A 15,746-nucleotide genomic window follows, 5' to 3' on the forward strand; every position below is an offset into this window, starting at 1 on the left:
AGAAGCTGCTTTATCCAGCTTCACCATCCGTGTATACGTACAGCATCCAAACATCTTTTATCTTAAAAATTAAGAAGCTCACCTTATTGCTATCAACTGAGCACGTATATACATACTGGAACACTGGTCCAGCATGAACAGATTTTGGTGACTATGTATTCCAAATTTCTGAGAAGATCTTCAACAAAGACTTGGAAAGAGCTTCCAGGAGCCATGTGTGGTTGTGTGACCGGCTTCTGTGGCTCCTGAAATTTCCACCAGTCTTCCTAACAGGGGCCATCCCCAGAGGCTGGCCGGGAGACTGGATGCAAACGACTCTATCCTCTCCTCCTCCTCTTCTTTATACACACCGTGGCCACAGAGCGAGGCTCTTCACCGATTAAACCTACATTCCACCACGTGGCTGACGACCTGCTCAGCTACCACAAATCTGTCCTGTCTCCCAGGCGAATCTCACTTGCCACTAATCTCGGAATCCTTTCTGCCTCCCAGATGTCCCACCTTCTATTTCCTGCCTAAACTAGAGGCCATCAGATTTATTACTGGCCGGTGTCATATCCATGCAGACACAAGATACTCTCTCTGTAGGTCACCTATTTATTTATTTATTTACATCCCAAACGCTGCCCCCTTTAGAGATCCTCTCCCCAGCAAGTCTCTTAAGCTCCAAGAATATCCCATCCCCAGCTGGACTTGACACCAGTAGACTTGTGTGTAAGCATGTTTGTCAGTGTCTGCATGTATGTGAACAGTGTGTTTCTGGGTGGACTTGACACCAGTAGACGTGTGTAAGCATGTATGTCAGTGTCTGCATGTGAACAATGTTTCTGGGTAGGGTAGGGGGAGGAGATGAGAGACAAAATCTCAGACTTACAGCTCCCTCAAAGGTCACTTGCCACATACCTGCATCCTTTCCACAGGATCAGAAAATGAGCTGGCTTTGTGGATGAGGTATGTGTGTTCCATGTATTCGGTTAGTCGCTGCAGGAAGCTCAGAGGCTCATTAAATATGACCGGCATCGTGATCTTGGACAGTTCCTATCAGAAAGAAACCCAAACTGTTAGACCAGTGTTATGCATGGCAAACACATCTGCTGCTGCTGCTGTTTTAGATAATGTGTTTCTGATAAAGAAGCAGCAGAAAAGCTCAACTCAAGAAATTTAATTATACTTATTATAGTAAATAAATCTTGAATAAAATTCAATTAATGCCAGCTCAGTTTCATGAATCTTCACAAACATCTTCCGTTATGAAGCATCTAGCAGTACAAGGGAATAGAGACTTCCCGACATTCTTCGTGGCTTCAGAGTACAGCACGTGACGTGAGCATGAGCTGATGACAGTGACACTTCATCACACATCAGCACTAGGATGCAGACGAAGGCACTGGGGACCCAGGAATGGGGACCCAGAAGCCATCGGCCTGCTGATGCTGACAGCAAGCTCCAATGGGGCAGCGTAGGCCATTATGTAAGTAAACAAAGCCCAAGCAGAAACTGCAAGGAAACCATTAATAAGCAACTCTCTGCGTTAATCAATAGTCTGCTGGTCTCTCCAGCAAGGACAACCTTCTGTAATTTCCCTCTACCCTTTTCCATGGAACCAGTTGGGGCCCGAGGCTGCCTGAGTCATGAATCACTGTTAGCTCAAATAAACCCATGAAGACCACAATTCATCTAAGTTCATCTTTTAAAAACCTTGTTTGTTTATTATTTCTTATCTATCATGTGTGCAGATGTGTGTGCACCTCAGTGCACAGGAGGAGGTGGGAGTCAGTTCTCTCTGTCCGTCCAGCATGTGGGTCCTGGAATTAACAGGCCAGCATGCTTCACAGCAGATACCTTAACCCAAACGCTGGCTGCTGGCTCCCACTGTTACAATGGACGAAGAGTAACCACACACCACATTTACACGTCATTTCTAAATATGAGGCCGTCAGCCATGATTCCTGACACTGGGCTTTCCTGAACACCCACACATAAATGTGGGTGACTTAGAACTCTGTCTTATAAAATGTTTTTACATTCCCTCTGCCCAGTCACACACTGGACAAGGCTCTCTAGCATGGAGATGCTACCTTCCTACAGTTTACCATGTACTGTCCAAGTATCACCACAGGCTGCTATCAAAAGTCATTATGTGACAGTGACAAACTTATCTTGGTATTCTAGAATGCTCAACGATGCTTCCAAACTCTTCCTGCCACTGTCTTTGGGAACCTGGCTGACATTACCTGGTCAGGTGACAGTCCTAGGTGCAGCCCAGGCCCAGTGCTACCAGACTCAGATGCCTGGTGTCAGAGTCAGAGGGCTCGTCCTTACATCTGCTTCTCATTGGCCTGCACAATTAAATTACACATGGCCTTCATATTGCTACCTTATATAACTTCATATACCTGCCACTGGCTGCATCTGAAACAGCCAGAAAGTGGAGATGACTAACAGTTCAACACATTAAAGAGAATATTTCTACTGCCTCACTAAGGAGATGAAGAAGAAATCTATAAAATGAAAGAAAAGAAGGTTCAGCTATGCATAGCCAAGAGATCTTGTGAAACCCGGAGTTACTGTTGGGAATAAGTCAGACAGTGAGTGGAACTGCCCTGCCTTGTTTCAATTAAGATGTACTAAGCTCCACGCTAATGTGAAAATATACTTTGCTTTTAAAAAGTATACTTAATGTATGGCATCCCTGGTCTAAAACACAGTGCAGAGCGTGAGCTTCTGCCAAACACGTGCAGAAGGCCTCACAGTGACCGAAAACCCAGGAGAACCAGGAATGTTAACCACGCAGGGGTGTCGCTCAGTGGGAGAGAGAAACGCAAGCACCTGCATTCCATCTAGAAAGCTGAGCATGGAGGCTGCGGTGACCTTCTTGCTACCTGTGGAGAGACCTCACCTGATTCCCCAGAAGGACTATTCCAGACTCTTTGCTTCCCACCCTTAGTGGGGATGTCACATGTACTTAATGGCTTGCTGACCTTTATGCTATAAAGACCTTTAGCTGTGGAACCCACGCTCATTGACGCGTACTTTATAAAGGAGTTTCTATACAGTCACACCTTAAGCTGTATTATGCACCTAAAATTGGACTGACTGGTTGCCTGGAAATCTTTGCCCAAATTGTGCTGTTTTAAGTAATCTGACGACTAACCACCAGGCATTAGACTCCATAAAGTCTGGTCCAGGTTGACAAAGTCAATCTGCAATGGGTTCTCATTTTTTATCTCTTTGTGGGGTTTGCTTCCCTGTCTGACACCTTGAGGGACCCCCTCATATAAGGACCTGAGTTCAAATCCCAGCACCATGTAAAAAGCCAGGTGTGGTTGGGCATATGCTTGTAATCCCAGAGCTCTGGAAGTCTCAGGCGCATCAGTGGGGCTTGCTGGGTGCCAGCCTAGCTCCAGGAAAAAAATTAAAATAAAAAACAGGACATCCAAATTATTTCTATGAAAATCAAGATCTTATATTTGCACATTTGTGTTTCACTGTACAACTTCATGTGAGAAAAATGTATTTTTTGATAGAAAACACAGTTATTATCACCTATACATGAGTGTACACTGTCCCCAATAGAAGAACTGGCATTATAGAAAATACCAGTTGATTAATAACATCTTTTAGTATTTCAGATTTATATCACTTTGAGTAGTTATTAATTATTTATACTTCAAAAATAACTCCCTCTCTTCTCTTTCTCTCTCTCTCTCTCTCTCTCTCTCTCTCTCTCTCTCTCTCTCTCACACACACACACACACACACACACACACACACACACACACAAAGTAAAATCTAAGGGTCTCTTCCTCTTCTTTTCCCACCCTATCCCAGAGAAAAATGCCTAGGCACCCTCGGGAAAGAGGTGTATGTATTCATATGTGCACACAAGTCTGTGTAGTGGACCGAGGCGTGTACTCGTATGTCTCCATATACGGGTTTATGTACCGGAAATCGTTTGCTTTTAGAAGTTTTGGGGGGATGGCGGGGAGGACGGGGAGCACTGCATTCATGTTATGACCACTAAGTGAAATCAGCCTAACACGGGGCTTTGTTAACTCTAATCTGGGCCAAGTTCAACTTTGTGCCAGTTCCTCCAGCGATGATGCTAACAGCACTTAACATAAAGCAGTGTTTGCAAACACCCAGACCAGCTCTGGACACATCAGCAAACTGCATACATATCACTGAATTAAAGACACTTAAAATATACACATTCCACAAAGCATCAGTCATGCATCTTCCATAACTCAGCCATATTTGGCTTCACGTGGACTTCTTTATGGAGAGTCTCGGTCACAGAGCTGCTTGGGAGAAAGGTTAGCAAACACCCTGGAGGAAACTCTCCTGGCAGGATGTCAGTCCATACTCCACTCACGCAGGGGCAGCCGGACCTTTCAACACCCACGGAACTAGAAGTAGTAAGTGCTTTCCCCTCCGCTCCATCAAGTTCACAATCAACAAATGCTTGACTGAGTGCCTATGATGTCACTGCCTCAGGCATGAAATTAACGCTTCAGTGTAGACACCTAGACGGCCCTGCTCGCTACGATACACCTCCTAACAGATGTCCAGACCCAGGGCAGGACGTTCATCCTCCGGCATCTCATCTCTTCCTTCAGACAGGAGAATGTGCCAGTCTGATGCTCACACCTTAGATTTCGATTGTGTTAGGTAACATCTCCTGTCTCATGAGTACTGGTGAGCCTGTCTTACCCATGCTGAGTAATAACAAGTTACAGTCAAAGGGAGTGTGTGAGTGTGTGTGTGTGTATACAGTAATTGTATGCCTGGTACCTAGAGGTCAGGTTTCCCTGGATTCCCTGGAACTGGAGTTATGGATGCTTGTAAAGCACCATGCATGTGCTGGGAACTGACCCCGAGTGCTCAGGAAGAGCATGGAACTGCTGAGCTACTTTCTAGCCCTAGGACGGTATCTTTTACCCTGGATGTCACCCCTGAGGAGGACACACTGTGAGTGCTTGCGCTCTGGTGCACTTGGACAGCCCATCCCCCTCGCCCCAAGTGGTTGTCACCGTGCACTGCCTCCTCGGCCGCTGGCACACCGCTTAGCTTCCTGAGGACAGGGCGTATTGAATGATGCGCATTAACAGGCAGTGCAGTGGGAGGAGACCGCAGTAAAGGAAAGGAGCAAGTAAGGCCTGAAAAGACACGGGGGAAACTTGAACATGGCCCGAGTGAAGGCTGTCAACTGTGATTGCTACTACAAAGAGGAAGGCATGAAGGTGGGGTACAGTGCTGCATGCAGATGCTCCGACAGACATGGATGTTAGCATACTTTTTGTGTATGGCCTTCTAACATGACATTTGGAGAAAGGAGAGATACTTTGGCAAAACTGTAAATATTACTGCTCACTTAATGTGTACATTTCCTAAAATGAATACATATTGTACTTCTCACCAGAAGTTTTTTTAAAAAAAGACATGATAAACAGACAAATAAGAGAACAAGGCATGGCTGGGGTTGTATGGAAGGGACATGGAAGAAAAGGAAAGAGGAAAATGGTATAATTATATTTTAATTAAAAATAAATATATTAACAAATCTATACCTAACAAGTCCAGAAGAAAAGAAACGGAAACTGATACCCTCACACTCTAAGGCTGGCGTACCTCACAGCCATCTTATGTCGGTGTCAACACGGAGTGGATGAAGTGCACACAACTGCACACATGAAGTCCTCTCATGCCTTCAAAGACACAAGTGTGGCCTCTGGACAGACAGAGTGGCACAGCCAGAGCCCAGGGAAGAGCAATTGTTGCTAGTGGTTAGTGGTTTGGAAAGGAGTTCTATTATGGTGGCAATAAGGAGAACACAGCCTGTGTCTGTACTTAATGCCCTTTAAGGATGGTCAAGGTGGTGCTGGGGAGAAGACTTACTGGCCAAGCACTTACTGCCTAATCATGAGGACTACAGTTCACATCTAGTGCATGTGGGTGCACACACATACAAATAAACAAAACCCCAAATCTCTGTGAAAACACTGGCCAATGGTTAGAGTGGGCTGGAGTGAGCTTGGCAATCCTAAAGACCGGAGTTGGGATCCTAGCACACACATCAAGCCAGTGTCCTAGAAAATGGCCGTAGCACCAGCTCCAAGGGGCATGAACCCTGGAGTACTTTTGGAGCTCACTGACTTACAGTCTAGCCAACAAAACCCAAGCTCTGGCTTCGGGGAATGAGATCCTTCCCCGAGGATAAAGAACAGAGTGCTAAGAGAAGAATTTCTATTCCATGACATTTCTGGTCTCTGCACGTGTTTTCAGATGCACCCACAGACAGACAGACAGACAGACAGACAGACAGACAGACAAACTGACTGACTGACTCACACACACACATACACACACAGAGAGAGAAGGTAGTAAACTTTACATTATATGTATTTTCTAGAAGGGAAAAAAACTAGTTTCAAGAAAAACCTCCCCACATCTAGATTAGAGCCCTATACTTTTTCCTATCTGGCCATGAACAAGGCTAACCTTTCATCCCAAAGTGGGACAAGAGTCACTGAACAGCTCAATAAGGTTTGAAAACATTACATGAACTAATAAAATACTCACGACTGGGCCAAGCACCCCGAGAGAGCAACGAACGCTGGCAAATTATGAGGTCATCATTAGCAATACACACAGGACCTTAAATCCTCCGGGACTGTGGATGTAAGGTGCTGGGAACCAGCTGCCCAGCCATCGGCCCAGCTCGTGGCTGGAGTCAGGGAAGGGCTCCTCCACATAAGGGTGCAGGCTGACCTGGGCACTCTGACATAGCAGTGCCCTAGGACTACTGCAGAAGGAAGTACAGATTGGCTCTTTCCAGCTCAGCTCTTTTCCTGTGTTGTAAATGACAGATTTATCTCAAACGAATATAAAAGATTTATGCACTAAAGCAACGAAGAACAGCTTTACCTGTAAGTCCAGGTAGTTTTCACTGCCACCAAATAAGCAGATGACTGTGGTGGCAGAGTTTACACTCTTTGACACATTTAAACACATCTTTATTAAAGGGACTCAGAAGGTAAACACTCAAGAAAATGGGAAGCCACTATCTTGGCCAAATAAAAAAGATTAAGAAGGAGCTGGATGAGGTGGCACACACTTTTACCCCAGCATTTCCGAGGTAGAGGCAGGTGGATCTCTAGGAGTTGAAGGGCAGTCTGGTCCAGTGATACAGAATAAGACCCTGGCTCAAAAACCAAGAACACACACATATACATACAGACACACCCCACACACACAGACTCACACACACACACCCACACACCCAAACTCACACACACACTCACAAATACACCGCCACACTCACAATACACCAACACACACACATTCACAAACTCACATACACTCACACACTCACTCATACACACACACACCCACTCACACACACACACATTTACACACTCACACATACACACACACACTCACACACTTATACACACCCACCCACACACACACTCACACACATTCACACTCACATCCATACTCACAAACTCACTCCCACCTACATACACACACACACACACTCTGAGGGGTCACAGGGGAAATGTGTGCACATAGTCCACATGACAACAACCCTGATCGTTCTCAAGAGCACACAGCTGCCAAATGAATCACAAGTTCATTTCCTTTATTGTCTGGAGTTAACCAAACATAACCTTACATTTATTTTGGCTTCTAAAACTTACAATGCCATAAGTAGGTAATAAAAACATCTACACAATGTACATTCCCCTCGGTCGCTCCTAGTCCTTGGTAATCCAAATATACTGTTGCTTCTTCTAATCCAACAAACTTGGTTGTGGCATCTCTTAGCTACTATATAAACCAATTAGCGTGTGTATATGTCCCAGTAACAGGGAAACATGTATTCTAAAGGTTAGCCTTCAGGAAGAGACATTAGCTGCAGTCAGATGGAAAAATTAAATATTTATCCCAGGCAACTCTACCTGGTGACCTACCTAAAACAAAGTTTAAGTTGATCCGTGCACATCAGTAACGAGCAGTGATGCACTTGAAGAAACTCCTAGTTGGAATTACTTATCAGCTGACAGACTGAAGCGACAGAGGAGGAAGGCCATCTCTTCATTCTAGCACCATGCACAACTCACAAGCAAAGCTGAAGTAAAGACATTTTCCAAACAGTAAGTCTACCATCCATATCTAACTGTGCAAATAGCTAATGTGGGTTATCAACAGAAACCTTGGATGTCTGGTAAATCTGTCCACCCTGTCGCTCAGGAAGCCACTCATGAGCAGTGTGTGACCCGAGCACTCCACGGCTTCTGGGCTCTTCACAGTCAAGAAAAGCAGCATTTTTCTTGGGAAGATGATGTAAGATGAAGCTGGCCCTAAATCCTTTCTCCACAGTTATGAAGGTTGTGGTAATGACACATTGCTTCCATCACCTACCATGGAGGATCTAGAGTCGCTCAGCTGCGCCCTCACTCCTGCCATGTCATTCTGGTCTAGCGCTTGTCATTAGGTGATGACCTTACCATCAGGATGCGGTCAGCAGTGCGCTGAGCAGGAAGGCTGGAACGCGGCAAGGCACTCTGGAAGCGGTCCTGTTCTGGGGGTGGCTGTAGCTGCCTCACCTCAATCATCACAGACATGTGAAGGCACATGGAAGAAGTGAGGCAGGAAAAGAAACACATGCCTGGGTGCTGAGCACTGCGCACCTTAGTATTACCAATAGGAAAGCAGGAGAAAGGGAAGGAAACGAGGGACTGCTGCATGAGTCTGAGCTGCAGAGCTGGGCAATGTGGAAGGCAAACTCTGGCTGCACGTGCCAAGTGACAGTGGTCACGAGCTCTTTGTTTCCTGTCCCACCATGTGTGCTCATTGTCCCCTCAGCTCTGGCAGGCGTGGACCGCACCTGGGTTATTGTGAACATTTCCTCTGTCCGTAGGTGTGAGGGCTCAGCACGTGCTGTCAGAGACTGGGTGCAGCCTCTTCCATGCAGGGACCACTTACCTACTGCACTCCATGCCTCCCCCCAGCTATGGAACTGTGTCCCACCAGGGTGACTTCTCTTGGGAGAGATTCTGATCTTGGCTCATGATACTGTGCAGGTGGAGATGTGTCTTGAGTCAGTGATTACAGCGCAGCAGGTGTGGGGACGCTCCTCTCCTTCCCTGTTCCCTACCTAGTGAAGTAAATGTGCAGTTTGAGGAACGTGCTTATGGCTCTGTGTTGAAGGCTTGGTTACTAGCAGTGACTACCATCAGCCCGAGGTGACGGGGACATAGAAACTCCCCTGGATTCACTGGTGCGTTCAGAACCTGGTGGCAGCACTTAGGACTGGTAGCGCATGATGCCCAATGAAGGAAGCAGCTCCTCCAAGGTGTCCTTTGAAGGCTTTCCTGTCCCTGTTTCCTGACTGCCCCGAGTGAGCAGTGTCTTCTGCCATTGCCTCTAAGCATCAAGGGTACAGCCAACCTCTGACTAAAACCTCTGGAACCGGAAGCCCAGTCCAATCTTTCATCCCTTGTGTTTATAGCATGTCGCTGGTCACAGCAGTAGATGTCACTAACACATCTCAGAGCCCAAGGTAACACAAAAGACTTTCATCAAAAATACTAACCTGACAAAGGTATGCCTCAGGGGGACATTTCTGAATCCCTTCTATAGGGCTGGGTAACCCTGGGTCGAAGGAGTATGTGTGGGCATGGATGAGGGAGGCCTGGAGAGCTTCCTATACTACCCCCAGATCACAAGGCCTACAGCTCGGGAACAAAGTTCTCCATAAGCTTCCCAAAGTCCTTTCCACAGACAGTACAAGTCCTAATTGATTTGTCAGATTATAGATCATAACGAATTATTTTTGATGATGCACTCTAATAGCCAAGAAAGAAGTGAATGACAATCTTGGATATGAAAAATCCCACAAACTCCCACTCCCATCTGCTTATTAATGTGATATCTATCAAAGTAACGTTTTTCCTAAAATTCCACTATCATTTCTGCAGTTGGAGATGGTTGCTCAGATGTGTGAGTCTCACGGCACCAGGACCACCTCACTCACGCGCACAGCATCCTACGTTTTATGCTGGTATTTTAGAAATGTTCCACCCATAATATTATCACTGCCATGCCATTTATAATAATGGCACAAAGTTAACATTCCTTTTAGATACATTTTGTGATAGTGAAATACAAAATAATCAATAAAATACTCTCAGGGATAAAAATTGGTTCAATGCAATTAATTTCTGTAGGAAATAACGACGAGGAGAATGGAAGTGTGTGCTTTTGAACTATTAGAAAGCTCACTGCTTGTTTACTTAACCATAAGTGATGACACTCTCCCCGGGAGTGGCCTCCCCAGAGGCCTGCAGGGTGTTAGAGAATTTTTATTTGTGAAAGTCAGCATTCACCATAAAGCAGACCTTCAACATCTCTCACAGTAACTAAGCACTAAGGTCACAGTGCTGTCTGAAAGCAGGGAATGTAGAGGGGACATCAAGGACAAGGGCTCTTTGTCCTGGTCCAAGTGCTGTGAACAGGCTTCCCAAAGCTGAACCTCAGCCAGGTCTACTGACAAAGCCCCCGAACCCAGCATCAGGTAAGGGGACGCAGGCTTAAGGAGACGTTTGGACAAAGACAATGGAGCAGTGCTTCTGAGAGCGCTGGGAAGCCGGGCACTGCTTAGTGAAAGCTCTAATCACCAAGAGATTTATATCAGATTCCAGTTATATAAAGTGTTTACTTCATGCACTGTCATCTGACACTTGGTGACAAACACCAGTCGAAAACAAAACAGAAAAGGGAAGGAAGGACTGCACAGGTGTGAGAAGTGTGAGATTCTATTCGTTTTACAAACAAAGCAAAATATGGTATCCTGGGGTCAGGCGGAAGAAAGAGCTAGTGAGCCCTGCTGTACAGGTGTTAGATCATGGACGAGAAGACAAAGACTTTCCTTACTGGTCACATCTCTGGCAGCTTAAGTATCTCCTATGAGTCTTGTTTTATATTTTAGTTTATGAAGCAATTGAGTAACCATAGCTGGCCTGGAACTCACTAGGTAAACCACTTCAATTCACAGAGGTGTGTCTAGCTCTGGTGTCTGTGAGGTTTAAAACCCGTAATTCCAACTACACTTCCCGTCACGGCATCAGCAGGCCAGTAACTGAGGAAGAGTTGAGATCAGCGTTGAGCTGTGAGGCTGATGCCGCCCCACTGTCAGCCCGACCTAGTGCACAGGGACAGTGTAAACAGCTCAGACGAACCTCGGAGTCACATATCTCTGCTATTTCTCAAACTTCTACGCCAGGCATAGTGGTGAACATTTGTAATCCCAGCCATTGGGAGGAAGAGGCAGGAGGTCTCAGATTTCAAAGCCAGCCTAGGCTGCACACCAAGGTCCTATCTTGAGAAAGAAACCAACCAACCAACCAACATCTTATTACCAAATTAAGAGACCGCATGATGCTCAGAGAAGAAACATAGTAGCTGAAGAACCTACATGTCAAACACCAACAGACTCTTAACAGATTGTAACAGAATGTTGCATGTAACATTTTAAGATTGTAACATGACTGTAACAGAATCATGAGCCCGATGTAAAGGGTTTTTAAAAAAATTCTTTAAGGGAATCATAATGTATGAATCCTATTTTCTACGTCTTGACTTGTTTTCTTTGGGGCAGAGTAAAACAGGTATACATTCAAGTGACTTATACAGAAAATAGTTTGAGCTATGGTAATGGCGTCTGCACTACTCTGCCAGGGAAACTATTTCCTCCTCTGCTGTGGCCGGCACCTCCGCCTTCTGACTTCCCATGGCCTAGGAGAGGCCTTACACAGTCGGCACCCGAGAACAGTCCAGAAACTGGAGATGCCCCCTGAACCCACGCTAGTTAATCTAGATCGTCAGAGGGTCACCTCCCAAGTCTTACTTCCTTGTAGCTCTCTGTCCATGATTTATCAGACTCAATCAGCCAGACCTACAGACAGCTTTCAGAACACTCTCAAGTGCTACCAACCCACTCACTGTTTGTATTAGATCTTCTTTATTTATGATTCATCCACATGTTTATTTGCACCTGTAGCTCTGTACCTAAAAATAAAAGCAGAGCCACATTCTGGAGAGAACAATAACAGGTTTGATCTAACATGACATCATCTCCTAACTTACAAAGATCTGATGTAGAAAGGTATTTAATAAAGACAAGCAGGCATATTGGTGTTTAAAACCCGTATTTCCAATTATACTACCGTCACGGCCTCAGCAGACCATTAACTAAGGAAGAATTGAGATCAGCGTTGAGCTGTGAGGCAAACAGCTACCACACCTGATGCTACCATGGAGCCGACATCTGCTGAGCCAGGAGACATACAACAAGCTGTGTTTTCTATGATGTTCAGAAAGACCAGCCACACACGCTATGTTCATACATGGTCTCAAGGCCACACGGCATAGGAACACAGAACAGTGTTTTCCAAACCGTGGGTTTTGTGAATCAGCAAGTTATGAAATCAGTTTAGTGAACTGAAATCAGTATTGCTTTGATATTAAAAATCACTGTGATAATGGTAATCATTCTCTTGTGAAATTGGCTTTCATTTTAGAAGCACACATATACATGAAACTACATGTTACATGACAAAGATAATATATCTGTTGAAGGTCTGAAAAATACTCCACAGGAACATTTTTGATTTGCATTGTTAGCTTTAAAGAGACTATTAAAGTCAGTAACAAATGACTTAGTAGGTGTATAATTGTCATCTACTTTAATTTAATTTAATTTGCCATATGTTTGTCCTGTCTTGAGTCATATGACTGACGGAGACTGAAGCCAGTTTTCTGACTCTCAGCTGTTTTCCTGCTGAGATAAGGACTGTTCTGCATTGAGCACTGTGCTGGTCTGGCAGATACCGAGACACTTTGTATAAACCTTGCATCTTTGCACACATCTCTCCAGTCCCAGCTATCCCTGAGCTGATGCAGGAGGCAGCGCTGCTCACAAGGAGTGGTACCTCACCCAGGTCCCATCTAAAGGAGTGGCCAGGCCAACATGATAGTCATGAAATGACAGCTTCACAAAGCTTAGCTAATTATTCTCTGTGAAGGATTCAGAAGACATCGGTTTAAACTGCTGTTTCTGGGATGAATACCGTGCAAGTGGCACTTAGGAAGTCTCTGTTGACGGGGCAAGGGAGCACTAGGCGAATGTGGGGTGGGTAGAGTAGCTGAGGAGACTCTGGCATCAGAAGGGCGTGTGCAGGGAAGGCTATGAAAGCACACCATCTAGCACAGAGTGGCAGCACTCACAGCACATCTGAGGTGTCGTGCTAGTGAGGCAAAGAATCCAGGAGGCAGTTTAACAGGAATGCTGCCGTAGTCCTTCCTCTCCCAGATTAGATCCCCCCTGACAATGCAGCAAAGAGATACATACATCTGCCACGCTGCACTCACAGAGACAGCACAGAAGCTGGCTCGGCATAAAGTCCGAGCAAAGTAAGAGTCTACTTAGTGAAGTTTGTGCTACAAATGTGGTGTGCCACAGGAGAGAGAAGCGTGTCCTTATTTTCCTACATGAAAGTCCCATGAAAGCCACATTAAATGGCCTAAAGTGTGATCCTGACTCTTCCAGGAAAACCTAATGTGCAGTTGAGGTTTTCACACTCACAGGTACTTTGACAACAGTCAGGCCTCACTTCTCTGTCATTTGCTTCTGAGACCCCCCTCCCAAGGCCACAAAATCACACGGGTAGCCGCTGAATGCCATGAGGAAGCAGAGTTTACTCACCATCCCAATGCATTTTCTGAGAATGCTCCAGATGCTAAAATCGTTTCTGGAGAACATAGGTGATGGCAGGCTTGTTCTGGGAAAAAGAAAACAGTTCATTTTTAGTGCCAGTGACATTTGAAAGAAAAACATGTTGTCACTGACCTGGGTATAGGCACATGTACAGACACATTGCAAAAATGTGCTTTGTCACAGACATGGCAAAGCAGAGGCCATACTGGCTCACCACTGCTCTGAGCCCTGATCATTTGAGCCAATAAACAGGTCCCTTGTCTTCAGTGCTGTTACGATTGTAATTCCCTCAATCTTTCCTGGTCACCAGAATAAGGCCATATCACCCCACTCTAAAGAATTCCCACACATGCTTCTACTTCTGTTATCTGACTCAAAACCATAGCCATGCTGGGAGACCTACAAAACCACCGCACTCTAGCCAACTGCTGGACACAAAACGCCATCCTAAAGCCTAAACCATTTTAGAAATTAAATGAGAAAATACTAACAAATTATCAAAACAGAAGCAAAGCTGAAGCCCCATGTTCTACAGTTCAAACTTGGCCAGGGCACTGCCATGAAAAGAAATTGAGATTACCCCCCCCCCCCATAAGTCGGAAGACTCTTTAAAAAGCAAACCTTGACAGAGGGAGATTTTCAAGCAGAGAAAGAAGCAAGACAGACCATGCTTTCAATGGCAGGGCCTCCAGCTTGGATTTCAGGCATCAGAAGCCAGGCCTGGTAGGTGGGATGCAAGCCCAACCCAGAGATCAGAACAGCAGTCCTGTGGTAGGGAAGGACAGCTGGCCAGGTCAGCTTTCTACAGAGGATGGCAATAACTCAGCTTGCCGAGAGGACAGGGGCCAGCAGACTTCTAGCTGCCTTCTAAGAGCCCTCCACATGTAGTACTCAGAGTTCTATACACCTGTGCACCATCCTGGTGCTTGAAATGGTGAGGCAGGAGACTAACGACAGAGAGGTAAGCCTGTTTCAAAAACAAAGCAAGGGGCTAGAGAAAGGCTCAGCAGAAAACAGTACTGGCTGCTCTTCTACAGGACTTGGGTTTGGTTCCTAGCACTCACATGCTGGCTTACAAGCCCCTTTAACTCAGTTTCTAAGGAATCTGACGCCCTCTTCAGGCCTCTGCAGGCACCAGGCACGCATGTGGTGTGCACTGACACACACAGGCAAAATCCCATACATACCAAACAACCCCCAACAAAGCTTAAAATACCCAACAAAACTGTTACCTTTGTAAAATCCCCTACATCAACTGGAACTATAATGGGATTTTCAGTTTGAAAGCAATACTACTTAAAAGCTGTCACAGTGAAATTCTTCTAGGTCCTTTCAGGAATATACACTGTTCATTCAGGAGAGTCTTCAACCAGCCAATATGCCAGAGCTGTGGCCAGAGCCAGTTTTCAAACTACACCCTCCATTCACCAATCTCCAATCTCTGCAACACGGACAATACATCCGGGGGCACAAGAACTTATGCTACAGTGCTAGCCATGTTCATCGGCACGCCCGTCCTTCCCTGTCCATGGAGCACACTGAAGTGTAGGAACAGTGTGTCAACCGTAATTCAGACTGAGCGAGGGCTGGGGTCACCCACCATAAGGGTCTACGTTAAGTGGATAGGCATGTCCTACTGCTCTGACTGGAGACAAGGACAGAGGCAGGGAAGGGAATACATGTCTTGGAAGTGTGTGTTTGTGACAGGTGTCCTACATACCCACTGGCTTCACACTCTATGTACTCCTGGCTGGTCTTGAACACTCAAGCTTTTTTTCCTCTGCAGTGTGGCGATTACAAGTATGTACTACCACCCTGGATTTCAGAGGCAGTTTTTTAAAAGAGAAGGAGATGAAGAACCTCAAGCTTGGTAATTATTAACTATTTAGAAATTTGCCAGAGATCTGCCACTAGGAGTCCCACTTGGGATATCCTCTACTTTTCTTTTTGTGGTATTTTATAA

The 15,746-nt window shown here is 45.6% G+C and overlaps 1 protein-coding gene across 3 annotated transcripts in view; it reads right to left on the reverse strand.

The window, feature by feature from the left end:
- OSBPL1A (oxysterol binding protein like 1A) overlaps positions 1-15,746 on the reverse strand; it is a 154,351-nt gene that overhangs the window by 13,463 nt on the left and 125,142 nt on the right. For all 3 annotated transcript variants that reach the window (XM_080920072.1, XM_080920071.1, XM_080920073.1), the window contains 2 exons: positions 13,772-13,847; positions 904-1,038 (listed from right to left, as the gene is read on the reverse strand). In XM_080920072.1, coding sequence (XP_080776198.1) covers positions 904-1,038; positions 13,772-13,847 — 211 coding nt within the window. The remainder of the gene's footprint in view (positions 1-903; positions 1,039-13,771; positions 13,848-15,746) is intronic.

This window comes from Micromys minutus, assembly GCF_963924665.1.
Source record: "Micromys minutus genome assembly, chromosome: 8".
Taxonomy (NCBI): Eukaryota; Metazoa; Chordata; class Mammalia; order Rodentia; family Muridae; genus Micromys; species Micromys minutus.